Source organism: Alternaria postmessia, assembly GCF_024291825.1.
Source record: "Alternaria postmessia strain BMP 2775 chromosome Unknown scaffold_253, whole genome shotgun sequence".
NCBI lineage: Eukaryota > Fungi > Ascomycota > Dothideomycetes > Pleosporales > Pleosporaceae > Alternaria > Alternaria postmessia.
Window position 1 is genome coordinate 1 of NW_026260326.1, and position 9,784 is coordinate 9,784.

General features: G+C 49.7%; 1 protein-coding gene across 1 annotated transcript; it reads right to left on the reverse strand.

Annotated features, from left to right (window-relative positions):
- Positions 1-2,288: 2,288 nt before the first annotated feature.
- J4E82_011632 (uncharacterized protein) lies at positions 2,289-3,494 on the reverse strand (the record flags this gene model as incomplete). The annotated part of the gene is made up of 2 exons (XM_051737832.1): positions 2,289-2,471; positions 2,514-3,494. 2 exons carry the CDS (start codon positions 3,492-3,494, stop codon positions 2,289-2,291), a joined length of 1,164 nt encoding a protein of 387 aa, XP_051582409.1.
- Between the last annotated feature and the right edge of the window lie 6,290 nt (positions 3,495-9,784).

The following is a 9,784-nucleotide window of genomic DNA, read 5'->3' on the forward strand; positions in this document are numbered from 1 at the left end:
TAAAATCGGATCTGGACGATTTTATTAATTCTGTCATGGGCCCATATTTCCCAGCCACGGATCAGCCTGACGACTACGAATCATACATATCACAAGGTGTTACACCTGAGGACCAGGCTTGCAACACCCCCATAGCATACTGGTTGGAGAAACGGCTCGTTTGGCCTCGATTTGCGAAGATGGCGCTAGACCTACTATCTATTCCACCGATGAGTGATGAACCAGAGCGCATCCTTAGCCTTAGCGGTCTTCTAACAGCGGCCAATCGGGGAAGGCTTAAGACGGATGTCATCGGTGCGTCTATCTGTCTGGCAAACTGGCAGAGATTAGGTATAGTTCCTGATAGCTTTTCGGTGAGCACCTCGTGTAGTCAATCACATTTCGCTAAGACCAGTTACTGAAATGTGATTGGCTGGCTTACATCGCATACCCCTGCCCATATATCTTGGCAATATGTTGTTAACCAACATAGAGTTGCTTCAATTCAACTAAACTCAACTTGTCTTTTCGCGATTACATAAACAACTCAATTCAACTAGGACCGAAATTGAATTGAATGGGCTGATTAGCAAGCCTGGCTTCTGCAACTTCCTGCATTGTTGAGGGATATCTCGCCGTTATTCTCTGGTCGTCAATCTTGTGTGCCCCTTCTGCAGGGTGCAAAGACCACGCATCATCATTCCGCACTTGGGCGAGGGCTTGACATTCGCTTTCTGTTAGGGTTCTCTTCGCTAGTTGTTGCCTTGCTTCCTCACTCATCCTCCACAGACGGAAGCAAAAGCATATGCATCTTTTCATCAACCTCTGATAGCCGTGAGAAGTACTCTTACGCCTAACTAACTCAAATAGAGCCTTGTATGGTCGATCGACGAACTGGCCGCGTAGCCAGCATCGCATCGATACGTCCGTATGTCGAACAGTGTCTGCACACTGGTCAAAGACACGACCTAGAGCAGCGATCATAAGCCCTAGCCTTTGCTCGTCCGCCTTGCAGCTGTAGAGATCGGCATCATTCGAGGTGCCTAGTAGCAGGCCATGATCCGCGACCTAAGGCATCTGTGCTAATTTCACAAGAAATGATCGGTCAGCATCGGCGAACGTTTTAGCCTATCCCGTGCGCCGCATCCAGTTCGTATTAAGAGCTATGTCAGCGTTACCACTGTCAGTAGCAGATGCTTTGTGGCGAGCCAACAGACGGTCCCGCTCTTTGCGATGTAATGCCTCTAACCGAGAGAGCCGCGGCACAGAGTCTTGGAGCAAGCTGTCGTCAAGAGCCAGCGCGATCGAGGACTCCGGCTTCACGATCCAGTATCCGGCAGCACTGTGCCATCCCCAGCTTTGCAGCGATAGACCGCTGACCACGTGGTCGTGGAGCCATGTTGGTGATTTTCGCTTTACTCCATGGTACTTAGACAAGTGGCGACTCAGTACTTCATGGCTGGTGGTTTTCAGAGAGCAGTGCCTGCAGGCGATGCCGGGCTGTACCTGGAGATGCGGGTGCGGAGTAGATCCATCTGGGCGAAGGCGCAAGGCTTCCGGTCCTAAGAACGTGTAAGGGCGCAATAGGCGCCTTAGCTCTTTTGTAGTCGATTTGGGCGCGTTATGCTTCTCGGCGAGGTGGTTTGCGACAGCAGTTGGAGAATCACCAAGCGCAAATCTGCAGGTAAGACAGATCATAACTGGCTCGGGCTCGTTCACGAAGAGCCCATGTCTTGCGAAATGTTCTCTGACGTTTTCGGGACGATGATCCTTGTCAGGCATTGCTGTATTGATTCCCTTGCATCAAGAACAGAACAACAAACAAAAGAGCGAAGAACAAGATGGTATAGCAGCGCATGCGAGAAAGCGCTGGCAGGAGATGCTGCACGGCGTCGAGATGCAGTCGTGAAGTGGTTTTCGAGGGGGTTGGCTAGAGCGGCGATCGCAATTTCCCGAAAGGGTTTGGTTTTGGAATAGGGGGTATTCCGTGCCACAATACTTGAGTAGCGAGAAGAAGAAGAGAAAAGTGTCCTGTTGCGCTGCAACAATTACGTTGCTTTTGAGACGTGTTGATCATTTCTTAGTCCCAACCATCAAGAGTTTCTTCATCGGCGATACTTTAGTATCATTGCAGCCAAAATTCAAAACAAAAGTGGGATGTGTACATTCTGAATGGGTGAGTTGGATAGCTAATACATGATGATGGGCGACCGAAGCAGGACGTGTAAATTCTAAACGAGTGAACAATGGGACTGGTACATGATGATGAGCGGCAAGCACAACTGGAACATAACAGCTGCGAACTTAATTTAGTTCAGCTTGACTTCTTCGATGTTCATACCGTCGGTAGTGTTGTATTGGATCTCTGATAGAGTGAAAGAGCCGTCGGTGCGAGCAGCTACGAGCCAAACACGTTCAGTAAGAAATATCGAACAGGTGTAGGGCGGAACGTTGTATTGTCGTCTGTCGGTAAACTCCTCGTACTCGGTATACTAAGAGGATTGTGTCGAGGTGAACTGATAATTGAGACTGACGTCTACGCCTCCACCTATAGCCTTGATACCAAAGGATGCAGTAATTTCTACACCGGCCGAGTGCTTCATTTCTTCCGACTCCGACTTAGAGATACCTTTCTTAATTGTCTTCTCATCAATGATAGTACCTCCACCGTTATTCGAGTGTCGTTTTTCAACCAACCATGCAGTTCGTCTCCCAAGCTTGCAAAAAGGATCAGAAATCAGGCCCAGGCTGGTGACATGTGTTGGTGGAAAAAAGGCCGCGAAAGGTAATTCAACCTCACACTGATGCAGCTCGCTAGACAGGTCTCCTTCGCGAGGGATTGTGTCCTTGGTGAACTTTGGCGGTCTTGCATTAAAAGGTTTGAAGTCTTTTGAACAAGGAAGTACCAGAACCCTGGCAAGATCCGAGGAAGGTTGTCGATATGCTTTGATAGCCCTGTGACAATCGGAAAGGACTGCAATCTTCTCAGATCCGCTTATGCTAACCTGGGGGGCAATGATTGACCATACTGAACAGTCGTGATCACCTCCGGATTTTGTGTCGTCCCAGAGGCTGTTCGGGTTGTAGTGCGATTGCATCGTCAAGTCCGATCGGACACACCATATCGCATTGATTGATGGACGTTCGTAGCTGCTTGTCCAAACGTCCCCCAGCGAGACATACCCAGAAGGCGCAACAGGTCGCCAGACTGTGCCATCATACTTGCCGCCGCCGCCCCGGTCGTCCCACACCCAGTCGTAACTAGTAGGGCTTGCAACAGCTGGCTTCCCAGATCTCCCAGGAACGTTTCCAACTAAGAGCGTAGCCCTCTTATCTTTCTGATCATCCCATTTGTCTTGACCAAAAGATCCCACAGGACGCATTGCACCTTGGGGGTTCGCAAGATAGAACTCTCCATACCGGGCAGCACCTGTATCCTTCTCATTCCACTTCCAGACGAGGTCCTTGGTAAGCGTGACTCTCAAATCACCATAGTCGCGGGTTTTGTTCGTCATTTCGGCTGCGGTATTATGCAAAGTATCGAAGAAGTTCTTAAATGCCTGGAGAATCGTGTTTGAAGGCAGAGATGATTAAGTGTAGATTGGTGACTGACAATCGATAGGAAACGCTAAATACTTTACACTTCGTCTTTGTTCTTTAAGTACACCTAGAATTCCAAAGATTACATTAACATACTTCGATATGCACCTATCTACTGCCTAGTTGCTGTTTGGAAATCGTCTGTAGGAGAACTGCAAATGGGCACCTCTCTTCGGAGCAACCCTATGCCTGGAATTGTATTGCTTTTTTTTCGTGCTGCGGAGTATATGTTAGAGGCGATTTAGACTAGATTGTGGAAGTAAGATTGTGTTACACGACAGCAGCGGTGAGAAACCTCGTATGGTACTCGAAGAAACAAGAAATGTGCTGCACTGCACCACATGAGCTACGTTAGCTCAGTAGAACGAGTGCTGAAGCAAGTAGGGCTGTAGCCATCGTAAAAGAACTGACTATCAACGAACTGCACTCTGCATATAGATAGATAGATGCCTGCACTGCTTGTGCAGCACACCATCGCACGCTTCGTGTCTATCGAATATGTGTGGGATTGCAAAATCTTTAGCTTGTGCATTAAAGAGAAGAAAAGTGCATTATTTTGTATGCACCAAGTGTGATCTAGTGCTGTTTATGCGGCACAAAAAGGAAGGGTATTCATAGAGTATGAATTAACATGGTTGGCAAGCGAGCGGCGCAGGCAAGCGAGCGGCGCACCCTAGCTAGAGGAGCAGGTGTTTGTTAGCTATATACTTGATCTGGATCTACGTGGATTTGCACCTACGTACGCAGCTATACGTGATATGGCTGATAAGCTGCTCGCTGCGCGCGGCACAGGCCAGGTTGGACAGAAGTGGCCAGCCAACTTTGTCAAGCGTACAGGCAGTCTCACGACGTGTTTCAACCGAGCGTACGATAGGCAGAGAGCTCTGTGTGAGGATCCGGTGCTGATTAAGAGCTGGTTCGATCTAGTAGAGCAGACAAAGGCCAAGTACGGCATCTGTGATGATGACGTCTACAACTTTGATGAGGCTGGCTTTATGATGAGCAAGATTACGACCCAGCTCGTCGTAACAGGGTCAGAGAGAAGAGGCCGGCTAAAGGCTATCCAGCCTGGCAATCGCGAATGGGTCACAGTAATCTAGGGAATCAACGCTGCTGGCTGGGCAGTCCCACCGTTCCTCATCTTCGCTGGCTAGTATCACCTGTCTGCCTGGTACGAGGAGAAGGATATCCCACGCGACTGGGCGATCGCAGTTAGTGACAACGGCTGGACGAATAATAAGCTAGGAGTAGAGTAGCTAAAGCACTTTAACGCTCACACGAAGACTCGCGTTATTGGTGCGCGTCGCCTGCTCGTCCTTGATGGCCATGAGAGCCACCACTCTCTTGCGTTTCAAGAGCTCTGCAAGGAGAACAACATCTATACGCTCTGTATGCTACCTCACTCATCTCACCTGCTGCAGCCTCTTAACGTTGGCTGCTTCTCGCTATTGAAGCGCGCGTACAGCCGTGAGGTTGAGAGCCTGATCCGCCACCATATTAACTACATCACCAAGCTTGAGTTCCTGCCTGCCTTCAAGGTAGCGTTCAATCGATCGTTCAACTCAGCCAATATCTGCTCAGCCTTTCGAGGCGCAGGCCTTGTACCTCTCTAGCCAGATACCGTTCTATCAAAGCTTAATGTTCAGCTACATACGCCTTCTCCAGCTACCCTGCCAGAGGCTGTCTGGGAGGCTCGTACGCCGAGCAACGTACGTGAGCTTGATGCTCAATCAACTCTAATACGTGAGCGCGTACGCCGGCATAAGAGCTCGTCACCAGCTTCGATTATTAAAGCGATCGACCAGCTCAAAAAGGGCGCTAAGGTGATGATGCTCTCAGCTGAGCTGATGCGCGATCGGATCGCCAGCCTTGAGAGAGCCAACGAAGCAGCGAGCAAGCGTAGGCAGCGCAAAAAGAAGCGGATACAGAAGCGTGGGACCTTAACAAAGGGAGAGGGAGAGGATATAATAGCTCAAAAGGAGGCTGACCTGCAGATTGAGCGTGAACAGCGTCAAGGTGGTGAGCGATCAGGCCTTGGCCGCCAGGCTCTCGCGCGATGCAGGAGGTGCAGAGAGACTGGTCACAACTCACGTACTTGCAAAAACAATCCTTTAGATACTACTTAATCTGCTATGTAAATTTGTATATATTATCTCTTGACGTGGTTGTGATGTGCGCTTGAACAGGCGCAGAAAGTTGGTGGGGTGCGCCGCTCGCTTGCCTGCGCCGCTCGCTTGCCAACCATGTTACAATAGCGGGTCAATCAACGCCCCGGGTCAGTCAACGCCCCACCCCAACACCATAACAGCAAAACTTCAACGCGTCACAACTTCACCAATATGGATCCGATTCAAGAAGAGATTGCAGAAATCAAATCGCGCGAACCAGGAGATGATTTGGCGTACACTGAAGTCGCACGAAGATATAATGTTGACCGACGTACGCTCGCTAGAAGACACCAAGGCGTAGCTGGGCAGTGCAGGCTCCCCATCGATCCCTACAACCACAACATGAAATCGAGCTTAGAAGCTACTGCTAGACGCTTAATGAACGACGTTTGCCACCTACGAGGGCAATGATACAACGCTTTGCTTCATATTTGGCTGGAAAAGCAGTTTCAGAAACCTGGGTTTCCCGGTTCCTCCACCATCACCCGAACCAGCTTATCTCTGCCTACAGCAAGGGGATGAGCAAACTTCGTTGCAACGCCGATTCAAGAGCCAAGTACAGCTTGTATTTCAAGCTTCTAGTTGAAAAGATGGAGGAGTACAACATCTCGCCCACCCATATATTTAATATGGACGAAAAGGGGTTTCAACTTGGAAGGATTGGCAGAACAAAGCGTATCTTCTCTAAGGCTCTTTGGGATCAAAAGGGGGTACGGCAAGCTCTTGAAGATGGCTCAAGTAAATGGATAACAGTGGTGGCTTGTATTTGTTCGGATGGCAAAGCTTTGAGTCCTACATTCACCTTCAAGGGAGCCAACGGAGCTGTTCAATCAAGCTAGCTTGACGCTATGCAAGCTGGAGAGCACTCAGTCTTTACTACGTCATCACCCTCTGGCTGGAGCAACAATGATATTGGGTTGGCTTGGCTCAAGGGGGTGTTTGAGAGAGAAACTAGACGGCATGCTTCAACCGGGTATCGATTACTACTCCTTGACGGCCATGGATCCCATATTACCATGGACTTCATCAATTACTGCAACGACCATAAGATCCTATTAGCTGTATACCCACCTCACGCTACCCATACGCTTCAACCGCTTGACGTTGTGATGTTTGAACCTCTAGCGAACGCTTACTCAACTGAGTTGGCTCAATACCTTCAAGACAGCCAAGGGATACTCAATATAGCCAAAGGAGACTTCTTCCCGCTCTTCTGAAGGTCTTGGAGCAAGGTTTTCAACCCTCTCCTCATCAAGAGGCCCTTTGAAGCAACTGGTATACACCTGTGAAGGTTATCCTTAGATGACCTAAGAGTTGGTTCTCGGGGATTGAGCGGGTGCGATGGACGGGGTTGGTGTGATAGCACGATTGGTAGATCGATGTAATATCACGAGGGGTTGTATGAGAACGAAGTATAATCCTTAGATTGAATACTAGAGTCTTGTACGAAGTTGAACACACTGAGCCATAAGGGTTCAGTGCCTAATGCTATATACTGAGGGTGATAGTTATGATAGCCGCGAGCGTGACTATCGGTAGTGGTGATAGTCGCGCGCAGGGCTAGCGATAGTCCTTGGCGTAACTATCAGTCACGTGAATTGGCCTTCCCTCGGGCGGCCTGGCGCCTAGCGATACAGTTCCTGTCTCGCTGTGTCCAATGATGAAGCCCGTGGCTGTTACTCGTAACAACACCCACCTAACCCAGAGGTTGTACTCAAGAAATTTGCCAAGGAGGCATCAGATTCAGAAGGCAGCTCAACCTTTGTACTCCCCAGGGAGGACTGGCTCAAGCTTAAGTCAATTGTACGCCGTGAGATGAAGGATCAGAGCAGCAAGGACGTTAAGAAGCTTCAACGAAGTTTGCACCACATTGCAGCTCAAAATACACTCCTCCGCGGTGAGGTTAGGGGTCTCAGAAACTTCCTAGCCATTAAGAAGAGGCGGGAAACCCAACCCTGTACCCTACAGCTTGAGGATCATCCTGAGTATCATGGGGGAGCTGTTTGGTGGTCACACAAAAGCTTGAAACAAGCTCGGGATGATAAGGTATCACAACAACAACAAGCCGAGCTTGAAAAGCTTCAAAAAGCCGAGCAAGCCGAGATCAAGAAGGCAGCTCGTCTCTGCAATCGTCAACTACAACAAGCGAAGCGTGTTGAGCGGGAGAAGGGTTGGGAGGAGACCAGAAAGCGGAAGGCTGCAGAGAAAGCAGAAAGAGACCGCCAGAGGATGCTCCGCAAAGCTTCAAAAGCTCATAAGCCAGCTACAAAGCGTCAGAAACGTGTTGGGGTTCATACAGCTGTGGTGGGAGGCACGGAGGTTGCACCAGCTACCCCAGCGCGTAGTCGCCGTTCACGCACAATTAAGCCCTCCAGAATATTATTTGAATAAGCTAAAACTTTCGTAGGCTTATATGTAGTATAAATCCGGCTTTGCGCAATTCAATTACGATTTGTGGTCGCTCTACAAGTCCATCTTTTTGAATATATGGAGTTATTAGTAATAACTCCATATATTCAATTACGTCAAGATGGAGGCGTCCGCTGGCACTCAGTGTACTACATGCTCCTCCGTTGCCTGGAGCTTCGTAACCCGATTACTCGCTTTATGACGAGACTACAACAACAAGCTTCGCAAGGCTACAACGACGAGTACAACCCAATTAACGACGAGATCTCCAGCGAGGAGTGGGAGGGCGTACAACAGCTTGTCGACTTTCTACAAGCACCTGTTGAGATGACGAAGCGCCTAGAGGGTAGCAACAGCGCGTCTGGCTTCGGGTTGTTGTGGCAAACCTTGACAAGCTTGCAAGCTTTGTGGACTCTCTACAGCTCCACCAAAGCTGGGTTTGACGACGATAGCAATAACAGCGATTACCTTGTAGCTGCTGTAAAACACGGCCTTGAGAGACTCACCTCATACTTTGAAAAGCTGATTATACAACCCCAAATTAGCTATTACGTCGTCGCAACTGCTCTCCATCCCGCCCTACGCCTTGCCTGGTTTCAAACCCACTGGAAGCAGTACGCTGATTGGGTAAAGCGCGCAAAGGACTCTACAATGAAGGTTTTCAAGCTCTATATGGCGGCAGAGGTGGACGACGACGATACAGCGTTGCCGCTGCCGCGTCGCAAGGTACCTGGCGGCATCGCTGACCTCTACAGCCAAACAATGGCTGCTGATCTCATGTTTCTCACCGGCTCAAAGTCTCACAAGCGTCAAAAGCGTGCAAGCCAGCTGGAGGAGTACTTTGACGACCTCCGTGAGGACCTCACGAACGCCAGCGAACAACAACTCGCTCTCCTCCACGATCCTTGGCGCTGGTGGCTCGAAACCGGACGCCAGAAGTACCCAGTAGTCTTCAAGATTGCCACCGACTACCTCTCCATCCCCGCTACTAGTTGCGAGTGTGAGCGTATCTTCTCAACCGCCAAACAGACGATTACAAGCGATCGAAACTGCCTCAGCGCAGCCACGATAGAGGCTCTACAACTTCAGAAGAACTGGTTACGTCACGGCGTCGTCAAAAGCGAAGTTTTGAAGCTACAACAACACGTACAACGCTGAGATAGCAAGCAAGGCAGCGGCAACAGCGGGGTCGCTAGCAGCAGCAGCAATATAGCCAGCAACAACAGCTGCCTGGGCGACGACGTTGGCTGAAAAATCTATCTTCAACACCACGATACAGCTCCCCGAGCGCCTACAGCAGCTTCAATTTACAAAACAAGCTTAACAGTTTCCTAATTAGGCAATTGTACGGTCCGTATGTGGTCCGAGCGACCGTACTACGGTTACGGCTCGTACTTGGAGCTTTTTTTGGACCCACAGTACGTACAACACCAGAAATTGACCCGTACGTACCTCACGATAGCTTCAACCGTACAGTATTACATCCCGTTGGAAACGCTGGGGCCGAGGTACTAATCGCGACTGCGACCTTGCATGAATATAGACATTGCAGGCGCCACGAGGCTGAACGTAGCTTGCCACGCTACCACAAGGTCTCTTAGGTGGAACCGCGACTATCTAGGGGTTTT